Raw genomic sequence first — 26,607 nt, forward strand, 5'->3', positions numbered from 1 at the left:
TTACATAAAATTATAATGGCTTTCTTTTGTAAAATCAAGACGCTTCCAATTTTGGTTCCATTTCCCCAGAAAATTAGGGCATATCGGGATATCGACTGAAAGAAAGAAAAGTAGGCACATCTTAAATAATTTTGAGAAACGAAAGTCGTTAATTTCTTTAACAAATATAAAACTCTTGATAGCTTTGTGCATATGTATTCGATGTGCTTATCCCATGTTAAACTGGAGTCTATAAAAAGTCCTAGAAATTTTGTGTAGTTGAGTCTGTTGTCCTTATTTATTAGATAATTCACAATAGTATTCCTACGCATTTCCGTAATCAAGTTAGGAATTATTGCAATTATCTGAACAAAAGGTGTGTTCAAGAACCAGTTGGTTGGCCAACCATATCACCGAACTTGAACTGCTCCCGCTTTGTATTTCTGCTGTCGCTATCATATGCTTGTTAGGAAAGAAGAGAACGGAATTGATAACTGGAATAGCTTTGGAGTAACATGAGATGTGTTGAACTAGTTCAGTGGGGTCTGGCGTTTCAAGGCCACGAGCACGTCTCATGTCTTATAGAGTTCGGGAATGTCACTGTGAAGATTTATTATGAATATTGAATTATTAATGTTAAAGTTACATTGATTTTTATTAGATACTTTTTACTGTAACTTGAAAGATTCTAAAATAATTACTAACCTTTGTTTTATTTCTGCATTTACATAATCCATATATATATATATATATATATATAATTTGAACTGGTAATGGAAATTACGGGAAAACTGCTGTAAGGATTTTAATAAATGACCCCTCATTTTGAAGCTTGGAACCCAAAGTTTTTCAGAAAAATAGTAGTTTTCAGTGAAATGTCAATTTTCCTACATTATTTTCCTATTTTCCAAAATCCATCTTTCGTCAGTTTTGAGAACTAATTGCATTTCAGAATAAAACAAAACACGCACTACAGTAAACAATAGGGATTACACGAAGGCCATGACCTGCAGGATTGCTGACATATTTAGAGTTCACATTCAGTTGGTTATTAAAAACTTCAAGACTTACTAAAAATAATTCATGTGTCTGATTCTACGGCGTGAAATTTTCTTAGTATTGGATATTGAAATCCACAAACTTGAGATGGTTTGATGACATTATTACCATTAGAAATGAAATTTTATTATAGTTAATGCCATGATGGACTATTTTTCATTAATTATACATATTAATGCCATACTGATGATATGAAAGTGAAATGTTTTGCTGTTATATGATGTAGAGAATGTCTTAAATTAGATTTTCATTTCTATAATTTACTGAGTGGCGGCTATTATTTATACATAAAACTACAAAACTTACGTAAGATAATAATAATAATAATATTATTATTATTATTATTATTATTATTATTATTATTATTATTAAAAATAAAATATTTTTATGGTTATTAATCAAGTGGGGTTGGATCTTTTTCATATACTTAATGGCGGTGCGATGTGGTGTAGATATTTATATGCGTCATTCTCTTCAGTATTGGCTCGAAAGAGCGCAAGAATTACAGTTCCAAAGGAAAGACCAAAATGTGTTACTGATAAAATAAGAAGCCTACAAAATTTTGTAGTCTCCCGATCATTTCAGCAAGATCTCTTAGCAGGATAAAATGATTTTACCCTCTACATTTCAAGCTCTCCATGCAGCAGCTATACCAAGATGCTATGTCTATTGTTAGAAAGCATAGCAAACCTGGCATTTTTTAACTTTCACCTACAATCCACAATAACCTGAAATAGCTATTGCTTTACTCCCACATGAAAAACCCATTAATCGTCCTGACATTATTAATTGCGTTTTCGCGTTGAAACTCAAAAACTGAAGATGGATAGGTTCAAGAAAAAGTATTAACATAAAAAAACATTCATAGGGAGTATGTTTCATTCTTATGGAAGCAAATAACTTTCAAAATGTCTGGTATTCTTCATTGAAAAGAGATCTGAAAAATTTTTATTTGAACGTCTAACGAACTTAGTTGGCAGCATTTGCTGCACAAGCCACTAGTATCTCTAGAATGTTAACACTTACGCAACTTCCTGCTTAGAGGTCATACGTAACACTAAGATCATTCATAAAAGCTGCAATATCTGAAGTAAAATTTATTTAACACTTGTTGTGCGTCTATATACACGTGGTAATTAAACATAGATTTTTCAGTGCTCCTGCAATTTATTTCTTGCTTTTATTGATAAACTCTGTGGTTAACATAGAAGTTGACAACTTTGCATATGAATCCAGTCTGTCTATTGCTGCGTCAATGAGGCGGTTCGAGGTCAAGTTTGTAGCATTGTAACACTTCAGTCATGCAGTCCACAACGTGTATATAACTGAGCTTTATCATCAGTTGTGTCATGACATTTCTTCTTCTATTCGTGCTGGGAAGGTTGCTTGGTGTTACAGAATACGATCCTGTGTATCACTTTGTGAAGGTTGTTGTCATTGCCTGCCATTATTGCTTGTGAAAGGTTTTCGAGATTCTGTAAGAAAAGTAAAGCTGGGAAATCCGTGTAGTCCACACCTGTGGAGTAACGGCTAGCACGTCTGGCCGCGAAACCAGGTGGCCCGGGTTCGATTCCCGGTCGGGGCAAGTTACCTGGTTGAGGTTTTTTCCGGGGTTTTCCCTCAACTCAAAAATGAGCAAATGCTGGGTAACTTTAGGTGTTGGACCCCGGACTCATTTCACCGGCATTATCACCTTCATGTCATTCAGACGCTAAATAACCTGAGATGTTGATAAAGCGTCGTAAAATAACCTAATGAAATAAAATAAAAATCCGTGTAATGAATGTAAGGCACGTATCAGAACCCTGCCTCTAAATGAGAGGACTCTATAAAAAAAAATTGAAGTTAAAAGCAATGTGCATTTTCTAAACAGTTCATTCTCTTAATTTCGTGGTGTCGTTAAATATTTATTCTATTTTATTACTTTGTTAATGTTGAGAAATAAATAGAGTAATAAATATGTTTGAATTAGAATGTCTGAATAGATATTTTTCCGTATGCCAGATGGGGCAAGTGGGACTGAGGTCCCTTTAGAAATATTTTGAATTCCTCTATACAGTAGAAATGTTTGTTTTATTTGTTCATTGAATAATATTTAAATTTTCCATTTAATATTTTAATACTTTGGTCTCATAAGAATGATGATGATGATGATGATGATGATGATGATGATGATGATAGATTACTGCTGTTTCGTATATTTAAGCGTCATTAATTCTCTTAGCTTAGGCCATCCTATTTTCGAATATTAGTTTTGATGGTACTTCATTAGATAGCATTCATTTCTACAGAATTAGGCCTACATATAGTATGTAACAAATTGTAAGAGTGTTTAATTTGCCTTCTAAACATTACCTGAAAAATAACGCTGGTTCTTCGTAATTACTAATACGTGATGGAATTATTTTCAACCGGACCTGAAATGCATAGCCTACAGACCACAGTGATAATATATTAACTATCTAACTTCAATTCTTTAAATCCAAAACTGATCCTAGTAATAATAATAGGCCAGGAGATAATGGGGTAGGGTGGCCAGTTTCTTTCCCCCTCCATTGCATACATCACCGACTAGTTGCATATTACACTAGTCAGACTTCAGATGCATACAAACAAATTGTTCTTCCTCTGACACATATCGTCAAGTGACATGTACTGCCTGATATTACGAGTTCAAATTATATATATATATATATATATATATATATATATAATTTGAACTGGTAATGGAAATTACGGGAAAACGGCTGAACGGATTTTAATGAATGACCCCTCATTTTGAAGCTTGGCATCCAAGGATTTTCAGAAAAATAGTAACTTTCAGTGAAGCGTTAGTTTTCCTACATAATTTTCCTATTTGCCAAAATCCATCTTTCGTCAGGTTTGAGAACTAATTGAATTTCAGAGTAAAACAAAACACACACTACAATAAACAATAGGCTATTACACGAAGGCCATGTTCGCGTTGAAACTCAAAAGCTGAAGGTGGATAGGTTATAGAAAAAGTATTTGACATAAAAAACCATTTAGAGGAAGTATGTTTCATTGTTATGGAAGCAAATAACTTTTAGTATGTTTGGTATTTTTCATTGAAAATAAATCTGAAAAAAATTTTGTGAACGTCTAATGAAATAATTTTGCAGCATTTGCTGCACAAGCCATTAGTATATATATACATATTCCTCAGTCAGAGGATATGATATGAGTGAGCATCATTATTATTTGCCAAATTAAATGTTAAATTATAATTTTGAAATTATTAGTTTTCATTCTTGTCCCATCACTATAACGGTCATCATCGCCTCAACCTACAATGAAGTCTTGGACTTTGACCGGTTCCACTCCAGCTTCTGAGGGTTATATTTATCAATAAACACTAAACATCTATAAATAGCTGAACCCACTGTTCGCATGATCAGCATGGAACAAGGACACCGCTTAAAACATCGGACACGTATACCTGATTCTTGTGTAGGAGTTTACTTTCTCTGTGTATTTATTTGTATATTTCATATAATGCTCTTACGTTGTACCAACTTGCAAATCAGTGTTCAGATCAGAATACATTATACAGACTATTACACTTTTACTACGTCACACTACTTTCGACCAATAAAACGGTACGAAAGGACGTCTTTCAACCAATCATGGCTGCTTATCGCACAATTTTATCGCGTCCCTAGCATTTGTTTAATTTTATCGCGTCCCTAGCATTTGTTTATTTTTATCACTACCCTAGCATTTGTTTCTTTGTTTGCCAACATTTCAAACTGCACTGGTCTGGACGTTAAAAAAACAGAAAAATATAAACCACTCCAGTCGATGCACAGCACTTTCAAATATGACTCGCATTGGCATTCAAGAACAAGAATTAATAAAAATCACTGGTCATATATGAAGAGCACCATTCGGAAATCCTGAATAAGTTGGATACATCATGTACAGTACATCAACGAGTTCACTTCTTTTACGCACATGTCCAATATAACATCAACTGAACCACCAACCACTAAAACATTCAAATTTGAAAATTGTACTTTCAATAATTGTTTCTTTTAAAATTATTCATATTTATTTTTTATTTCATCATCGTTAATTAAAACGTCTCTTGTTTATTTCATCATCCCTAATTAAAACTTTTCTAACACTTGTTTATATTATTTAGGTTATGTTTGTTATAGCTTCTGCTATATGATATTATGGATAGTCACGTATCAGAGATTGTTTAATACTAAGATTAATTGAAAATCATCTGTCAAGTGACGTTGATTACTGGGATCCGGATGATTGAAGTGAAATGCAAATGTTTTAATAAAAATGAAACTGAATCAACAAAGCCTTCTTGACTAGTAACAGTCCACAGAGTTCAATGATGATTCCATAGTTGGCACAACTGATACCGGTAACAAGAAAACATAATCATAAAACACTACTGCCATCTAGCGTAATGTTGAGATAGTACAATAATACATTTGAAGACAGTTGTATTTTCGCACATTCCTACTATGTCCCGTATCCCAGTACATTTGTTTAACGAGCTCGTCAGAAGTCAAAACCATTATTAAACGCCTTAAACCTAAAAAGGCACCAGGTCCTGATAAAATTAATAACATGGAACTTAAAAACTTACCTAGAAAGACACTTATGTATATTACCAAGCTTTTCAATCAGTGTATAGCTTATCGATATTTTCCAGATGCTTGGAAACTTGCATATATTACTGCCATTCCCAAACAAAAGAAAAATCCAAAGGTTCCAGCAAATCGCAGACCAATAAGTATTTGAACGAATTCTTATGACCAGATTTATACAAAGTGTACCAAACCTTATTGCACCTTATAAGGCTGCATATCAACAAAGTCTCTCTACAACACACCAACTGCTGCGTCTTGTTGAACAAACAACTATCGGTTTCAGCAACAGAGCTACTACCGTAGCAATATTTCTCGATGTCAAAAGTGCATTTGACTCTGTGTGGCATACTGGTATAATTTATAAATTAATCCAATCAGAGGTTCCTGATGCACTGATTCATACAATTGCTGATTTTCTTCGGAACAGACGTTTCTGTGTTAAGGAAGACTGCTGTTTATCAAGACAAAAGAAAATTCCAGGAGGAGTTCCGCAAGGCTCAGTACTGGGCCCTTACTTATATTGTGCATATACTTCAGATCTTCCAGAAACTGACGTCACCAGGTTAGCCTTATGTGCAGATGATCCACTAGCACACACTACACATCGTAATGCCGATCTAGCCATTGGTCGACTTCAACGGCATGTCCACCTTATAGAAGAATGGTTCCAACAATGGCACTTACTTGTAAATACAATGAAGAGTCAAGTCATAGCCTTCAGTAGAACTCGAAGTGTACCACAAACTAAACTAACACTGTATGGTACCGTCCTTGAATTTCAGGATTCTGTTAAGTATCTTGGAACCCATTTGGATAGTCGTCTGTTATGGCATACCAACATTGCAAATACACGAGCAAAAACAATAGCAAGAATGGTACAACTATATCCCCTTCTAAAAACGCGTGCATTGTCAACATCTAAAAAAGTGACAATTTATAAATTGCTGATTAGATCAGTGCTTTTGTATGGTTCTACAGTATGGGGATACGCACCTAAGACAACGTTAGATCCCATTCGAGTTGTACAAAATAAACTATTACGTGTAATTCATAACAGCGGGTGGTACACAAGAAACGAAGAGATGCATCAAGATCTAAAAGTGGAAAGTATCCCAGTTATCATTAGGAGATTCGCTGAAACATTTTATAAACAGGCACACTCCCACCAAAATGTGTATGTATCAAAACTAGGAACTTATAATCCTCAGTACTACACAAGACATCGTACACCTTTTGTTCCTCTTCTCATAGTTATCTGTCTTATTTGTTTTCACGCTGTTCATCCTGGTTATGACGGGAGTGCAGCATCATAAATGAACTATCTCTCAGCAATAAGTAAAAGTAATTAGGAACAGTCGGGAGATCATCCAAGATTTCGATACTGTATCCAAAAAGTTGACGAATTAAAAAAAAAAAGTTGTATTTTCGTGAGCCAATTAATATTTTATTGTATTGGAGTACTTTGTTATTTCTAATCTTTATATTCTTTCTTCTAATCGTGTAATAGTCAATTAAATCCCACTCGAGTTTTGATTTTCTCTAGATAAATCAAAACCTCTAATGAGATTACTGTTGATAATCTTTGTCTGGCATACAGTAAACAGACTTGTATGCATGCAAGCCATGATGATGATGATGATGATGATGATGATGATGATGATGATGATGATACTTGTTTCATATAACCAAGGCGAAAAAGTTCATCTCCTGATAAGATGAAGGTTCTATACTTCCTAATTTTTGCTTTCTGCGTAACATGAACCATTTTGGAAACTTCTTGCCCACCACAGATTGCACTCGCAGTTCCAGAATTTGATGCTATTAACATGTTTTGCTAAACGCTTAGAGGAGGACTGTTGTTTGTGGTTTCAGCCTGCTCTGACCCGAATGCTAATTCAATCGTCTTCAATTGAAGTGCACAGTCTTAGTCACCAGTAATGGATTTATGTTTGTGCATTATATAATAGCATGTTGGCAAGTACAAGGGTCACGGCACTTTAACGCAATTGAATGACTCTAGGTCAGGCTGCTCGGTTGAAGGGTTAAGTGCCGCAATTCTCTGTCACTTGTTTTTAACGACTTGGCACTCTCAATCTAGATATTAAACGGCAATTGACCCAAGTGCCACAGTTACGTTTGCACATTTAATTGTGATTTTAATCGATGGCGGTTTACACAATGATTATGACGGAACTTAAGGCCCATTCACAATGAAAATTAAACACAACCGTAACATAAACACAGAAGTTTGTGCCCAGGCTACCAAATTGGATCATTCACAACGATTCACATAAACACTGACATAAACATTGCCGTTAGACGTTAACATGAAAGTTTGTAAACTCCAAACTTTCATGCTTATGCTTACGTGATTTGCAAACGGTACACAATCGTGTACAGAAAATGAGGAAATGGCGTCCTTGTTATGTTTCCATGGTTACCAAAGTATCTTCGAGGTTATGTTTATGTTCCCATCGTGAATGTTCTTGATTTTACTGTAACGTTTACATTTTTAAGTTAACGCTTACATTATGTTTAATTTTCACTGTGAATGAATGACCCTTTAGACTTCACTACAGTCATGAGTTCGAATTCAAGTTACATGCACTGTGCTTTTCGCTTTCGATGTCAGGTATTTTCTCAGATGTAGTCGCCGGGATACCACCACGTGTCTGGTTCAGTATGCAAGGTTGAAATTGAATAATATGATATATTTGTCATCCAACTTTACAGTTCATAGTTGTGGTGGGCCTTTACATTTATACTTTTCGATCCACCTTCACTTTAATATATACCACATACCACCCTTCTTGATTATTATTAACATTCTAGCACTTTTCTTCACCATACATCTTCTCTAATTCTTATCATCTATTTTATAGGCTATTCCACCTCAAATCGACCGAAATATAGAGAAAATTAACCTTGCAATTTTTAAATACAATAAAACTTTTTCTGTCCGTAGACAACAGTGATACAATGCTTTGTGCAAAGTTTGAGGCATCAGAACTTCATAGTATTTAAATTTAAAATATTTTAATTTATCGTATTTTCATAAAATTACAACTTTAAACTGTGGTGGCTCCGAAACCCTTTCACCCAATGATCAAAATCATGGTTTATTTTGATGCTGAGAAATTAAAGTTTATATTGACATGTAAACAGTTTTTCTTATTTTTTATGGAAATGGAGAAATTAGAAATTTGCCGGACATAAGAAAAAATTAAAATAAATCCGTTTTCTTTAGTGAATGTTGTTAGAATATGAATTCAAAACATACAGTATTTTTTTCAGAAATTTATATATATATATATATATATTTTTTTTTTCATTTTAAAAAAGGTCGTATTTCTATGTACAGTACTGTCAGTATCCTTGATGGATTTTATTTATCAGGTTGCACGTAATTTCTGGCGGTTTATTATTCTTCCAGGTCTTCCAGTATGCAAAATAAATCACGGTACTTCTAAGTACCGTCAGGCAACAAAGGGTTAAGACACCTTTGCCCACGAAAAAAAAATATTTTTAAAATATATGGTTAGATTCCGCATTGAAAGTACAAATAAACACGTATTTTTTACTGGTGCACCGTTGATAAGAAAGTATTGAAAATATCAAATAAAGAAAATAAATTGTACGCGCGTGAACTAACCAGCTGACTGTAGGTAGTCGAGACAAGCAAGGCCAGGAGACAAACACGTGATGTGTCGTCTAGCAGTCATGGCTGGGCTAGCTTTATGACAAGTTTTCATAAACACAGGAGTAAAATGACGCCCAATGCTCGCTTATCTTCAGCTCTCGGCCAGTGCTTGCGGTACTGCGCCGTTCAAGTCTAGGCGTGTGAAAATAATTTATTTAATACCCCCGAAACTTATTGCCGTGACACTAAGCAAACAATGCCCAATCCCTCTTAATAATGCAAGGTTTTTTTCTCAATATGTATTTTTACATTTTTACAAATGGGCAAAAAGCCTAAAACTAAGTAAAATCAGATTATCTGTCTCTCTGTATACAATAAAAATAAGGATTACTTCTTATCATAACCTACCAAATGTCAGCTTCAAAATGAGCTCCCGTTCAATGTTCTGCAGTAAATGGTTCCAGAGTTCTGAGCGCTGAAAGAGGCTTGTTTTTCTAAAATACGCTAAATTTGTCGCTCAACAATACGAAAACCGTTTGACTTTCGATAGTATATTTTTGAAAATGCACTGTCCTCAGCACCTTGTATAAATAGGGAAAAAATTAGAGTATAAAAAATGCGAGGTTTTTTACTGATCGATTTCATATGGAATAGCCCTTATATAGGTCTAAGTGTTAATATATTAATTTACCAAATATTTCCCGTTTAATTCTTGTTCTTTTGTTTTAACTGCATTTGCTATCTATCCTCTCCTATTCGCTTTCGTACCTAGGGGATGGAACCTGGCTCTGTCAGAGTTGAGGCAGGATGGTCCAGCTTGTCAGCATCGGATTCACGAATATCATCCAGGCCACCTGTCGGACTTGGGCTATTCATTCATAGTTTTCTGCCCAGGGGCAGGTTTTTCAGTGCAAACCCAGCATTCTCTGTTCTTTTCTATTTTCTGACATTCTCTTAGTCTCTACATACAATCCGTATTTGGACTATCATCGTATATAATTATAGGGCGCACAATGAGTCAAAGCAAGCCGGAGTGCAAGGTTCGGCTCTCGAAAAGCGTCGTTGTGACCCCATAACTGAAATCCCGCTACGAGTATTTCTAGTCTGTGAGATCAATTTTTTGTTACTTTTCAGACTATGTATATTAAGAAACTAATATCGTCCTCAAGAAAACACTTGGAGATATACCGGTTAGGTAATTTTTGTGACTTTTCCTATGTGTTATAATAATAATAATAATAATAATAATAATAATAATAATAATAATAATAATAATAATAATTTATTTTACCTGGCATAGTTAAGCCGTAAGGCCTTCTCTTCCACTCAACCAGCAAAAAGGATACATACATACATATGTATGAACTTACAAAGAATTCAACAATTTGATTTAGATAAGAGTTACATGTATAGGCCTACAAGAGTTATTTACGAATTAAACAAAATACTATGAACTATTAATTAAACACTGAAATACAAACTATGTAGCAGAATTAAGCTAAAATACAAAGAATTTAAAATAATGTTAGATGATAGAAAGAGATTATTACGAGACAATTGTGAAAATACAGCACTATCACGATGCATGTCTAAAGGAAGGAGTAACAATGTAGACAGTGATAGTTTAAGTCAGTATGATTGGAGTTATACAGGGTGTAATTAATATAACTGAAGATTTTAATAGCTTATTTCTTGGCTAGAGTACAGCAAGCAATTCTAATACCATATTAGACGTAAATAAATACTTTTCTCAGAAAAAAATTACCTAAATGTTAACACTGTTTCACTCGATAAGTACTTTCAGTACGATTATAATGGAATCCTCCAATATTAAAAGGAACCAAGTCAAAATAATGCACTTTCACTTTTCTCCTGATTTTAAAATGTTATATAAGTTCGGAAACATTAGGGATGTAGTCAAAAAATGTGTTTAATAGGCCCCTAATAATATAACAAAACAATAATTTATTTTACTAAATAAAACTCAAAATGGCAATGTTTTTTCTCTCTTCTGAAAAGTTGTATTTTTTTTTTACTTAGTTCCTTTTAACATTGGAGGATTCAATTATATTTCCACTTTTAGAGAAACTAATGAAGAATAATTTATCCCTTCGCAGTTTTTCAATGAACTGGAAGATTGTCACGGAAATTGATTATATCGCTACTATCTGCCATCTGAAAGTTTAGCAACTCTGGTTACAGTCACTTACGGAAGACATTTTCTCATGAAATTTATATAAATTTATAGGATTTCGAGAACTATAGTGAGTAGAAAATCTTGTTTCGCACGGCTGAAATGCGGACCACATGTTACCGCCGTACTGGTTGCATGATTGTTGATGTGAGGCCATCGCATTAGATTCCGTCTCTCTCTTCCTCCCACATTCTGAATACGAGCCGCTCCTGCCTATGACACTATCAGTAACAATCGTGAACAGCGTAGCCTTATCTGTCTTATCCTGCAAGTTCTGATGTCACAATGATTTCCTGCATCTGTTGTGGTCATAACGCTGAGAGTGAGTCACTAGCATGATCTATGAATCAACTCCACGAGTCAACCGCCACAGGTGCTCTGTACCAGTGTTGCCAACTGAACGAAAATTCCGTCGAAATTGACGGAATTTCAATGTAGCAGACGGGAAAAGAATGGCTTTGACGGGTGACGGATTTTCTGGCGGAAATAACCATTTACATCGTCCTTTGACTTTTTTAGCTGTTGTCATTTGTAATTGTTTAATTTTGTGGGTAGCGTAGACCAATAAAGCACATGAACTGCAGAAATAGAAGCAGATGATGTGGATGAATTATTATTATTATTATTATTATTATTATTATTATTATTATTATTATTATTATTATTATTATCAAGATTGCGTTTATTTGTGTATAGATATATTAAGTGGGTTTTAATTTTTTTTAATTTTGACGAATTCTGACGGATTTCCAAGTGATAGACTGACGGGGATGCAATTTATGTGTTGGCAACACTGCTCTGTACAGTCATTAGTTCTGAAAGCGGCTTTTTTGTCTACAAGCAGTTCTTGAAATTGAAACTTGAATTGCAGTATCTTTTTAAATCACAGATTATACTATCGGAAAAAAATAGCGTATGTTACATGAATACTATAAAAAGATATGAAATCACACGTGTTCCGTTAACTTGTATAGAAGCTTAAACGGAACGACATAAGGAGACGTTGGTTCTGTATTTGACTTCCTAAAGCCTATTATTTCAAAAAATGGCTAGAATGTACTGTTGCGCATGGATGCTTTAAAAGTACTTTTTCCACCTAGGCTACATCACATATTTCAAGAATGTGACGTTATTCTTTTTCCTGGGAGGTCTTCAATTGTAACTACTATCTTTGTGATTTCTTATATTACATAGAATGAACTCACAATTAAAACGGTAGGTACATTCTTATCTAACGAAAGTACCGGCCACATCCGCGGTTTTTGGTATTGGACTTTGGTCAACAAGGTTCTTTTTCTTTCTCTCCGTTCATCTTAATATATTGTATATACTTCTAGAGATGAGCTTAAACGATATTTTCAAGTATCTGTGACAACCGTGACTGTGAAAATTAAATATCTGTGACTTTTATCGGTGATTTTGTCACACCGATATTTTATATCGATACGTAGCATGAATTACACCGATATTTTGTCACACCGATAAAAATTAGCAGGAAATATTGAAGAGCAGTGAAATATGAATACGATTTCTTTATCCACACCACTCATCAGTGATTTATATGGGAAAATCCAACAAAGAAATTATATACATGTATCATTAGCAAATAAATACTTACCTAACTGAACAGTAACATGTCAAAAGTTAACCTCATGTACCAAGAGGTTATATTATAGATATTGAACCAGTTGATCATTTTTAAATGTAGTTGGGTATGGAGAAATTGAGGTTATATGATTATCCTAATAGTTTTAAAAATTGATCCTTTTTATTGTATATAATATAATGGATAAATTATTTTAAGTCGTGCATTAACATTATAATATTGAGTCAGAGAATAAAAATTAATGAAACATAAGTATTCGGAAAAACATTGGAAAATAATTACATAACAAAACAGTTGTTGAGACAGGATTTTACACAAGATTAAGTACTGGCAACCAATGGTGTTATTATTTAAATCGTGTAATAACTACATCATTTACAATAAGATGGAGAAACTACCGCCAGATTGCTGTTATTATATCATGCGCACGCGCAAACCTACGACACAGAGGAGAAAATATCAGTCACAGAGTACTGAATACTAAGCAGATTTCGATAGCGATATTTTGTCACATATTTCGCGTCATCAGTCACAGGCTTATCTGTGACAAAGAAATACCTGTGACAAAATATCGGTTTGTGAAATATCGGCCATCTCTATATACTTCTAATTTTGGTGTTGTATGAATCTTGGTTAAGAGTTTCTGAAAGCGAAATAACCGCGGCTGTGAATTGTGTTGCTACCCACTAAACAAGAGAGCGTATTTGTCTACTCTCTACGTCTACATAAAGAGAGAGTATTATTTTGTAGTATTTGTACTCTCTTTACTCTCAAAAGTTTTTACTTTGGATATAGATAAAGCAACATTTACCTTATCAGTCATGTAGAATTCAGTTTCACACATTCTGTTTTTAACATCTACACCCATAAAAGCGATAAGCGAAGATTGACCTGGACATGCAGATGATGGATATGGTATCTTATTCTGTTATCAGAACTAAAAATAAAGTATTTGATTAGAAAGCGGTATTTTCTTTTTCTTTCTTTCTCCCTTACTTTCTTCTTGATTCCTTTCTTCCTCTGATTTTAACTTCCCTTAAGGCTCATTCACAATGAAAATTAAACATAACGTAAGCGTTAACTTAAGAATATAAACGTTACGGTAAAATCAAGATCATTTACGATGGGAACATAAACATAACAGCAAACATACTTGGTAACCATGGAAACATAACAACGACGCCATTTCCTCATATTCTGTCATATACTTCAGCGCTCCACGATTGTGTTCTGTTTGCAAATCACGTAAGCATAAGCATGAAAGTTTGGAGTTTGCAAACTTTCATGTTAACGTCTTACGGTAATGTTTATGTCAATGCTTATGTGAGTCATTGTGAATGATCCCATTTGGTAACCTGGCCGCAAACTTCTGTGTTTATGTTACGGTTATGTTTAATTTTCATTGTGAATGGGCCTTTAGGGTTGCCATACGTACGACTATTTTCACTAATTGTACGAGGTACGACCGCAATCTATGTCGTACGCAATTTTGTACGATTATTTCACTGAAAGGAAAAAATAATTGGGAACTTGTAATGTTGGTCTATAATTAAAATAGAATTGATAGATAATTCGTCCCTTTTAGACAAGTTTTCTTCATTTAATATGTCCTGGACTAATATGAAATAAACATGCTTTTAAGGGGGGGAATGCTTTGAAAATCGATATGGTAACTATGCTTACCATGGAAGTCATAATTTGTCATCTTGAACTCTAGGTTTCACGTAGACGGCGCACTTTTATCAAATAATACGAATTTAATTTTATTAACTTGTTTGTTCGATAAAGGAAAATTTTTATCAATTAAATAGTACCGCACTAGCATTAAGAAGTCTAAACACGCCGACCTTGAGTCTACTGTAGATAAATTAATTTTCAGCCACCGCATTTATTGATACTAGGAGGGCTATTCATAAAGTAACTTCCGTTTATTTTTTACAAACTTGTGAATGACGTTACAGAATTGGGTTACAATACGTTTGAAAGTATACACTCTAATTTATTTTTCCACATAGTTTCCAGTCACATTGAGACACTTGTCGTAGCGTTTGACGAGCTTTGAAATTCCGCAATCGTAGAATTCGGCCGCCTGCGACTGAAGCCAACCTACGACGCTGATTTTCAACTCTTCGTCATCGTCAAAGCGCTTTGAGCCAAGCCACGTCTTCATGTGCATGAAGAGATGGTAATCGCTAGGTGCAAAAAGTGATGCTTTTCTCGATCAGATTGTGACAGGAGATGAGACTTGGGTGCGGCATGTGAATGCAGAAACAAAGCTTCAATCAATGCAGTGGGGCCATACACACTCCCCGAAAAAATCCACAAAGTGTCGTCAAACACTTTCCACGACGAAACTCATGGCAACTGTCTTCTGGGACACAAAAGGAATTTTGCTAGTGGAGTTCTTGGAGAGGAATGCCACAATTAACGCTGAGCGTTACTGTAACACACTAACCAACTTGAAAAGGGCCATTCAAAACAAACGTCGTGGCATGTTGAACCCTGGGGCGATTTTCCTGCATGACAACGCCCGGCCGCATACAGCGCGTCGTACTGCGACCAAACTGCAAGAGTTCAACTGGAAAGTATTGGATCATCCTCCCTATAGCCCAGATTTGGTGCCTAGCGATTACCATCTCTTCATGCACATGAAGACGTGACTTGGCTCGAAGCGCTTTGACGATGACGAAGAGTTGAAAACCTGCGTCGTAGGTTGGCTTCAGTCGCAGGCGGCCGAATTCTACGATTCCGGAATTTCAAAGCTCGTCAAACGCTACGACAAGTGTCTCAATGTGACTGGAAACTATGTGGAAAAATAAATTAGAGTGTATACTTTCAAACGTATTGTAACCTAATCCTGTAACGTCATTCACAGGTTTGTGAAAAATAAACTGAAGTTACTTTATGAATAGCCCTCGTAAAATAAGCCTATCTGCCGTCGCGCCGGCCAAAGATCAAATTCTGCTGACTTTAAATATAAAAAAGTTGTTTCTAACCAAGCGTCATCGTGCACGCCTTACTGCGATGACAGTGTTGATGATGAAGAAATGGGTGGTGATTGGTTTTAATGCTGAATGTCATTGTGGATGTGAACTATAATTAGTAGTATTTTTAATTGGAACTAAAATTTACTTGTAGATATATTTGTTTTGTGAGTCTTGATCAACTACGTAATGACATGAAGGTGATAATGCCAGAGAAATGACCTCAGTATAATTTTGAACTGCCTTCTATTCACTGCCTGCTTGGAACAGCCAACAGGGACTGAATTCGTCACTGGCTTTTCCGGCGCTGCAAGGCAAGTGAAGACGACATTGCCACATAACCCTTAGCTCAGTTAATTTCAAAGGCATGATGGTCCGTTAAGTACAATATCAATTAATAGCGGAATGTAATTCAGTCAATATTTAACAAAGAGAAATATATAAATTCTATATTATACCAAAAGTAACATTACATATATTTTGATGACAAACGTTTTCGCCAATCATATTGGGATCCTCAGGTCGAGCAAAACATGTTAACAAAGTGAACACTGGTATTAACTAGTTAAAAACAACATTAAAATCATGATATAACTTAAAACAAGCTCAGTTGTCATATTTCTATCCGCGCTTGACAGTATAGTATATGCCTCCTGTCAGAGAAGATAGTTAATGCTGCTACGTAACGCAGCGCTCTGGCCCTGTAGCTTCCACGTTCTTCACTAGAGGCGTCAGAAGTCGCTTCTTTGGCTGCGACAGCTGTATCACTCACGGGCGTGCTCTCTCAATTAAATTAAGTCCCCCACAAGTGTGCGGATAAAACTAGAGCAGGTCAAGCGCCGATAGCTGTACTTTCCCCGGCCAGCACGACTTGACATGCAGCTGTGCTGTTTTACTTTCTCCTTATGTGAAGTACAAACAACGGATTTTGTGATGCTGCAAAAAGAAACGGGTTCAGAGATTTTCATAATGTTCAAATTTGTCAGCATTTCTAGTAAGTAGAACGTGGTGCCGGCGTGCCATCGTCAGTTTTTCCTGGCCTTCCGTCTGTTTCATAAGGGAATGTCGCGGTGAGAAAGACGACATTGTAATAAAACCGATACCAAATGGAAGGGTTTGGAAAGTAAACTCCAGGGGCGAATGCTAGTCACGAAAGTTAGGCTTGCTCTTTTATTCATAGGGGAAGATGGGAGGATATAATAATTCATCATTAATAAAAATAATCAGACCCACATAAATAATTTATTTTATAATTATGAAATCATTATGAGTCATGGATCATATTCGCTTATCAGATGTAGAAGTTCGCTGTAATATAACAAACATGGCCAACAAAACAGTTTATTTAGTTTTTTTTCGACCCTGCCAACCAATGCACATTGTTGTATTGAGCTGCACCGCACATATTCTCTGTAATGTCTGTCTTCTCTTAAATAGTCCTTCGGGAAAATGGATTTAATAATAAGGTTTCAATGACACACAATTCCGAACTCATTGCAATACTTCAAATTAATGTTTAAGAATTAATAATACATGCAGAAGCTAACATAATATGCATTCCGCTCATACAATTACATTGTACTCGCAAATAACAGCACATTCCCGCTGTCAATACTGGTCTGTGTAACGTTAAATAGTCGTTGGTGTAGCTCTTGGACCAGAGCTTCAAACAACACATAACAGAAGCATGTGCGCCTAGGACGGGCCATCATATTCTCGCTATTTCTAAGCCTTTCCTGTAGCTCCAACAAACGAGCAAGCGTTGCGATAATTGTTGCGGTGCAACCTGCGGATGGTATTACGCCTATACAGTATTCCAAAAATCAAAATAAATTTTAATGTACGTAACGCCATTTTGAGAAATACACATTCTACGAAAATATTGGGCTTGCGCAGCAAGCATAGCATGCCCTGAGAAATCGCCCCTGGTAAACTCAAACACCTAGTTTATAGGCATTTTGTCCAAAAGAATTAAAGTCCCGTCGCTCTTATTTCCGGCAGCCAATCACGTTGCTGGTCGGCTACATTTAAACGTGTGCGTCTTGTCATTCGTTATTGATGATGTAGTGAATTTCCTATGGCTCGATAAATACTTAATATAATCGCCCGCCATTTTGGCTCTTTCGTTGGCGTTCGCAGAAATCACACGAGGACGTTATTTGCCGCTCAATTATTTGCTGAATTACAGTGTCTTTGATTTATTATCATAGGAGCTACGACATGATAATGTTTAACGGTGATGCAAATAGACTCCTAATCTGGTAGCTCGGCAAGGAAAGATAAAAAATGGCGAACGATACTACCTACCTAGACTTCATAGAGCCTTCACGTCCTAAGACGTAAACAAAGGGAAGGAGTCCTACCGGAAATAACAGCGACACGACTAATTCTGAAAGTCATGATTACCATCAGATATAGACTACTTGTAGCAAGGCAGCTTACCCTATCGCCTAAGGATTTGGAATAGTATTCAAAAGCACCTTGTAATAGAATCTATAGTCCACACCTGCGGAGTAACGGTTAGCGCGTCTGGCCGCGAAACCAGGTGGCCCGGGTTCGATTCCCGGTCGGGGAAAGTTACCTGTTTGAGGTTTTCCCGGAGTTTTCCCTCAACCCAATATGAGCAAATGCTGGGTAACTTTCGGTGCTGGACCCCGGACTCATTTCACCGGCATTATCACCTTCATATCATTCAGACGCTAAATAACCTGAGATGTTGATAAAGGGTCGTAAAATAACCTATTAAAATAAAAGTCTATAGTAATTATTACTTTCACTTTCCCCATTTGCCTTTACTTCAATATTGTCGTATAAAGTCTTACATATGTTTGTCTAAAGATATTTATCGCTTATACCATGGGTGTCACCAAATCAGCACGGCAACTTATGACTTCCAAGTTACAGGATATGTCACGTCCTCCTCTGTATACGACTGCATATAACTGTGTGACTACTCAGCATTCAGGCAGGGGTGTAGAAAGTGTTACAGTAAGTAAGAAAATGTAGTTGTAGGGAAAATCGCAGTCATACAAATATGAGAATTTAGAAGTGCCCGAGATACGTCATGCACAATAATAATCAGCAGTAGTAAATACATTTTAATGTATTTATATTACAACTTCTACAAAGGAATAAGGCACAAACATTTGAAAATTGAAATATTTGTGAAATATAATTACAATGTTATGACTATTTATTTATAAATTAACAGTAATTCACTTCTTCTAAGGCAGCCGTGGCGAAAATGTGACTCACGAGCACATTGTGGCTCGCAATCATAGCTACGCATTTCCCTTGCTTCCTACCTCCCACAAGCCCCACCCTCTCACTTAGTGCAATCGAACTCCGTTCCATTTGTATTTGCCTCTGACCTGCGAGTGGCGTATCGTCCCAATATCTCTCTCGAAACCATGTACCTCTACAAAACGAAAGTTTCAAGGAGGATGGGAGGACGCATTTTTTGCTGCCAATATGATGAGAATATTAAATGTATGATTTGTTCACAAGTAATTACGAGGAAAGCGATTGTATAACATAAAACGGCATTATACTACTGTACATGTCACTCATGAAAGATTAAAAGGTTAAGTGTTATTATTAACTTATTATTATTATTATTATTATTATTATTATTATTATTATTATTATTATCTCTGTACGTCGATTCTTTTTCAGCAGATGTACGAATAATGCGGTTAGATCTTCAATTTAAACTCACAGATTTACTTACAATGTGATGTTAGAAGAAAGCTAGATGATTGTAAGGACTTGGCAAATGTTGAACTTTTCAAATCTTTGTCAAAAAATAAATATCCGAAGCTTCGTTCTTTCACTTGCTCCGTTGAAGCCTTGTTCGCTGGAACTTAAGTTTGTGAAAAATTATTTTCAACAATGAAAACAGTAAAAACCAAATTTAGATCACGACTGACAGACAAATACCTTCGTGATCAACTACGACTGGCAGTAAGTGACATAATTCCTGATTTTGAAACTCTGTCGCAGAGACATTCTGAAGACAGTTAATTTTAGGTTGTGATAATGTGTCCTATGTTTTCTTATTCATTTCTTTCTTCGTTAAACGTACTAAACATTAGTTGGTAACCTTATACTGTATAAAATTATATTTAAGTGCTTGACGTAAGGAAAATGAAAATCCGTTAATAAGTCAGACAGTTGCTTCACTTCTCCTTCGGGTGTCCGCCTCCCTCCATAGATGCTATGCACGTTGCAGGTTACACAGTGGCTCGGCGCACGATTACATTTTCGCCACGGCTGCTCTAAGGGAAGACAGTATGTAGTGCCCACTGTGCTTGAATCATATTGTGTCACGAAGCAAAGAAAGAAATTCTGGTGCGTAAATAGGCCTACATACACAAATTGGAAATAAGAAAAAAAGTAGTTATTTTCTAAGATTTTATTTCATTGCTTATTTGTTGCAATTGCAATGTCTATAATGTCGATACATATTTTTTTATTACAAGTTCGTTTTTCTCACTTGAAGGACTTGCTACAGACGTTTGACGTTTATTCTTAGTCATACAGTAACATTTTCTACATCATTACGTTAGAAGTTAGCTTAAAACTGAACATAAATGATTGTCTATCATGGACTCCTTAGCCTAGATTTGTTAAGTTTCATGAAAGAAAAAACTGTTTACATCTATACATACTGCTGAACACACACACACACATATATATATATACATATATATATATATTGAACTGGTAATGGAAATTACGGGAAAACGGCTGAACGGATTTAAATAAATGACCCCTCATTTTGAAGCTTGGAACCCAAAGTTTTTCAGAAAAATAGTAGTTTTCAGTGAAATGTCAATTTTCCTACATAATTTTCCTATTTTTCAAAATCCATCTGTCATCAGTTTTGAGAACTAATAGCTTTTTCAGAATAAAACAAAATACACACACTACAATAAGCAATATTACACGAAGGCCATGACCTGCAGGATTTGACATATTTAGAGCAAATGAGAGCAAATTCTGTGACCTCATAATGACAACAATATGTCGATCTTCATTTGTGTGGTTTTTATAACATCTCTATAATTGGTTATTAAAAACTTTCCGCTAAACTGGAGAATTCCCACGGTATTTTTGAACCGTGCCGTTACGTTTAGCACCAAATTTAAGTAAATACACAATCTTGCCAACATAAGAACACGACGTTGGTGTGTGGCATCGTTGGAGGGAGAAATTTGTTTATTTTGTCTCTCTACCTCCTTCGTTCTGAACATTACTGAGAGATAGCACCACTGTTAGCTACAAGATATATTCGGGCAAACATATTGAAGTAGATTACGTGACTTAGATGAGAGTCTTGGGACAAAACAGTTTTGCTATATTTCGTTTTTTATTAAATGTTAAGCACAGGAACGCCATTTCGTAATTTTATTTAAGAAACAAACCAAACAAATTATCTTTGTATCAAAAACGGATGGTCCCTGGACCAAATTATCGTATTTTATAATTGTTTGAATGCAACAGAAGCCAGAAGTCTTGCACTTGACTAATGCAGTGAATTATTTAAGAATATAGTCGCGAATTTTACTACCACCATTTCGATTGTGTTCTGTTTGGCACGGCTCGGTACGGCCTGGTGACTAGTGGCCAGCGAGTAACGTCGACTATCGACATTGATCTGCCGTGGGTATTATCCAGTTGTTTCAAACTTTCAAGACTTGTTAAAAATAATTTACTGAATATTAAAAACTACGAAACTTGAGGTGGTTTGATGACATTATCACCATTGAAAGTGAAATATTATTATAGTTAGTGCCATGGTACGAGTATTTGTCACTAATATACATATTAATGATGATATGAAACTGAAAACCTTTTGGGGTTATATAATAGACGTAGAGAATATCTTAAATCAGATCTTCACTTGTATAATTTACTGAGTGACGACTGTATAATATATGCAGTATATGTTACTAAAAACTACAAAACTTACGTAAGTTAAAATTATTGCTATTAAAAATGAAATATTTTTATACATAGTTATTAATCAAGTGGTGTAGGTCTCTTTCATATATTTAATGGCGGTGTGGTGTGGATATTTATATGCGTGATTCTCCCCAGTGTTGTCTGGAGAGAGCGCAAAAATTACATTTCCTAAGGAAAGACCAAAACGTATTACTTACTGATAAAAAAAGAGGCCTACAAGATTTTGTAGTCTCCGATCATTTCAGCAGATAAAATGATTCTGCCCTCTATATTTCAAGGTAGTTCACGAAACATGCAGCAGCTTTACGAAGATGCTACTGTATGTCTACTGTTCGAAAGCATGACAAACCTGACATTTTCTTAACTCTCACCTACAATCCACAATGACCTCTACTACTGCTTTACCCCCACATGAAAAATCCACTGATCGTCCTGCCATTGTTACTTGCGTTTTGGCTTTTAAACTCAAAAACTGAAGATGGATAGATTCAAGAAATGTATTTGGCATAAAAAACCATTCAGAGAGAGCATGTTTCATTATTAAGGAAGAAAATAACTTTTAAAGTGACTGGTAGGCCTATTCTTCATCGACAATGAATCTGAAAAAAATTTATTTGTATTTCTAATGAACTTAGTTTGCAACATTTGCTGCACAAGCCACTAGTTTATATTATTTCTGAGACAGTTTTTTATTTTGTAATCATTGAAGTAATTGAGGATATTGTGGCAATGCTCTTTACTCTTTAGCATGAGGTCGAGTGATGCACTGTATTAAATTTGTACTCCCCTATGACGTCTAGCATAAGACTAAAGCTACGGTTTGGCTACGGCGATCTTCACCGACGATCATCGCTGGCGATCTTCGCTGGGATTCTGTCCCGTTGATTTGAATGTGCATGGTTTCCTTATGGCGATGAACGTCAACGAACGTCGCTGAGCTCGACGAACATCGTCGGCATTTGCCTTGGAGGCAAAAACCTGGCGATCATCGCCGAGAAGCCAACTGTAAAATTACAGTAGGTCATGAATTATCATTTAATAACATGTGATTTATACATCATACATACCATAATGGCGGTAAAACAGAAATCTTTCTGCAATTTCTCCACTAATGAAGATGAGATATTAATTGACATGAGCCAAAAAGAAGAATCAACGTAAACAATAACAAATCTATATTTTGCAACAACCAGAACTGTTAATACAATTGAGTAAAGTGATTCATAATTGAAGGACACACACACGATGCGGCAGATTTAGCTACTGAAGCAAAAGTTAGAGTGTGAAATAGTAAGTGAAGTGGAATTCCGAGCAAAGGAGAGAAGTGCAACAACCTCCTCACATTATTTCTTTTATTTGTAACTTTATGCCCTAAATAAATGCTCCTAAATGAAAAAAAAAAAAAAAAAAAAGATTGTAAAAAGTAAAAATAAAGTGTTTATATAATTGGTTTTTACCTTAAAGTTATGCTTACCTTTCAGCTGGGCTTATTGTTTGTGAATAAATTTTGTGGATAATTTTACAATATCATTTTCATTTGAACTTAAGACAAAATAAAATTGTTCGGAAGAAAGTCTGAAATATTCCTTAAAATTGGTGGGTTAATTAAATGACTTAATTTTCAAGATGTCTTAATATCAGTGAATTAAAAGACCCCTCTGTATGTCTATTTCTGAACATGACATTAACTGCCTGTACTTTAAAGATTCGTACTTGTTTTTCAAATTCTAGTTTGAGACCGTAACAGGCCACTTGGCCTAATACATGTTAGGAAGATGATGATGATGATGACTTGTTTTTCAAGGCAAAACTTATATTATAACGTTATCATATTGTCATCCACATATATTATCAGCTGATCAGGCATGGTCAACTATATAAAACTATTTACTATCCATCTACGAAGTTCGCCGGTAAAGAAACCACTCTCTGACGATGACCGCTGGCGATTTCAAACGTCGGCGATGTTCGTTCGACGAAGATCGTCGTAGCGAAACCGTAGCTTAAGAAGGACAGGGATATCAGGGGAGGCAAGGTTTGAACGCGTGCTATTGCTTGAACGAAATTGAAGAACACGACGTAATACAGCGGGATGACATCGCTGGTTTATATGAGCCCTCTACACAAGATCACTGCATCTATTGCACGTGGATAACGTATTATACATTTCTCATTTCAGACGGAGTTTACCTGAAGAGCACGACGGTTTGGAGACTCCTCAGGAAAAGAGGGAACGATGGATCTCAATACGCATAATCTATTTCACAATGTTTCTCATGTCGTTGGGCTTCAGTATCATTTTAACCGGAGTCTGGCCTTACTTGGACAAGGTGAGCATCTTCTGTTTTATTGTAGGCTAGCATTTTTATTAGTGTTGTATTGTTGTAATTACAATTTCTTTCAAATGGATATTTAAGTGAATGAAATGAAATGTTATGTTTTATTTAACGACGCTCGCAACTGCAGAGGTTATATCAGCGTCGCCGGATATGCTGGAATTTTGTCCCGCAGTAAATCTACTGACATGAGCCTGTCTCATTTAAGCACACTTAAATGCCATCGACCTGGCCCGGGATCGAACCCGCAACCTTGGGCATAGAAGGCCAGCGCTATACCAACTCGCCAACCAGGTCGACGAATGAAATGAGAACGCCTTAGAAATTTCCTTGATATAATTAGCAGTATGAGTATACTACCATTATCATCGCCAATATCACCACCATCACCATAACCATCGCCAACACAACTACCACCACCATCACCATCACCACGATGCTACTATATTACTTCATTCGTTGTCACAATCCTTAAGGCCCATTCACAATGAAAATTAAACATAACCGTAACATAAACACTGAAGTTTGCGCCCAGGCTACCAAATGGGATCATTCACAATGATTCACATAAGAATTGACATAAACATTTCCGTTAGACGTTAACATGAAAGTTTGCAAACTCCAAACTTTCATGCTTATGCTTACGTGATTTGCAAACAGAACACAATCGTGGAGCGCTGAAGTATACGACAGAATATGAGGAAATGGCGTCGTTGTTATGTTTCCATGGTTACCAAGTATGTCTGCTGTTATGTTTATGTCCCCATCGTGAATGATGGTATGACTTCTTGATTTTACTGTAACGTTTACATTCTTAAGTTAGAGCTTACGTTAAGTTTAATTTTCATTGTGAATGAGCCTTTAGTTCCTCATATTACAGATAACGGTTATTAAATTTAGTTGCTGAATATAAATACAAATTCAAAAACGAAAAATGTAGACCACTCTATAAAACAAAAGATGACTGAACAAGCCATTGATTTAATGATTTTGATGTATACACGTTATGTTTTTTTATTTATGATGAAGTGATAATAAAATTTTTATCATTATTTGAGTGCGCATGAGTTACTTTTGTGATGCAATCGACTTCCGTGTTAGCAGTACACTCAGCATTAACAAGACAATCATTAGGATCAATAGTACAGCTTCTGTTAAACTAACCCTACCTGTGTTTAATAATTGTATTGGATGACTGGATTATTTCCTTAACCATAAAGCGGCAACTTGACCGTCTGCCGATGTCCTTCCACGCGCCACTTACGGAGACAGCGTGTTATGGGAGAGTAAACAGTGTATTTCTTATGGTTTGATGTGCACTGAATCCGAAAATATATCTCTTTTCTTCATCTCAGGTAAGGGTTTTAAGATATACCGTACTATGATTTCTCTTTTCCATAAGGAAACATCTGGCGCGGGTTGGGGGTTGTAAACCAAAGCAAAATTAGTAGGCCTGAGACCCGCAAATGGGTTCTAAAGTCGACGAATTGTGTGCATCTACTAAATTAACTTTAATCTTGTAACCAAGAGCCCCTAATCCTTTTTTTTTACTAAATATTAATGCGTCCTTATTTGAAAATAAAAATAACACGAAATGATAACCTTTATTCTCGAAAGAGGCTGTGAAAATTTGCATGTTGCATAAGATGAAATCATACGTGAAACGTTATACGTAGTTTGTCCCTGAAAAGCACAGTTTAAGAAAAATTAATTATTAAATAGATCCGTAATTATGTCTCCAATTAAAGACTTGTTAGGACTGAAGTTTTGAAGTTTAATGTCATCTACGTGAATTATTCTGTAAAATTATCACTACGGAAATACAGAAAAAATGAAATTACTTAATTTTTCTGTGGAATCTTCACTTTTAATGTACGGTATCAGTAATTTACGGAAGAGTCTGAACAGCTTGCACGTGTTGCGATAACTTAATAAAATAAAATTTACGTTATCGAAATGTTTTGATCCAATCTACTCACTTGGATATAGCGTTACAAAGATAAGGGAAGAATAATTTTGTATTGCACATGCTAATAGTATACATGAGTTTTATCTTTCTTTTGTTGATGTTACATGATTGAAATGTGTTCTGCGTGGTTGTACATTCTCCTAAGATTTTTGAAACCTTATACACCAGATATTTAGAAAGAGTGTAAAATTATTCCAGTGGCAAAGATACTGTTTCTCCAATAATCTGTATGAACAATA

General features: G+C 35.5%; 1 protein-coding gene across 1 annotated transcript in view; it reads left to right on the plus strand.

Moving 5' to 3' along the window:
- The window catches only part of Cln7 (CLN7/MFS domain-containing 8), a 111,518-nt gene that overhangs the window by 53,205 nt on the left and 31,706 nt on the right, over positions 1–26,607 (plus strand). The window contains exon 2 of the mRNA XM_069840540.1: positions 24,243–24,393. Within this exon, the coding sequence (XP_069696641.1) occupies positions 24,243–24,393 (151 nt within the window). The remainder of the gene's footprint in view (positions 1–24,242; positions 24,394–26,607) is intronic.

Source organism: Periplaneta americana, chromosome 11, assembly GCF_040183065.1.
Source record: "Periplaneta americana isolate PAMFEO1 chromosome 11, P.americana_PAMFEO1_priV1, whole genome shotgun sequence".
In the NCBI taxonomy this organism is placed as follows: Eukaryota; Metazoa; Arthropoda; class Insecta; order Blattodea; family Blattidae; genus Periplaneta; species Periplaneta americana.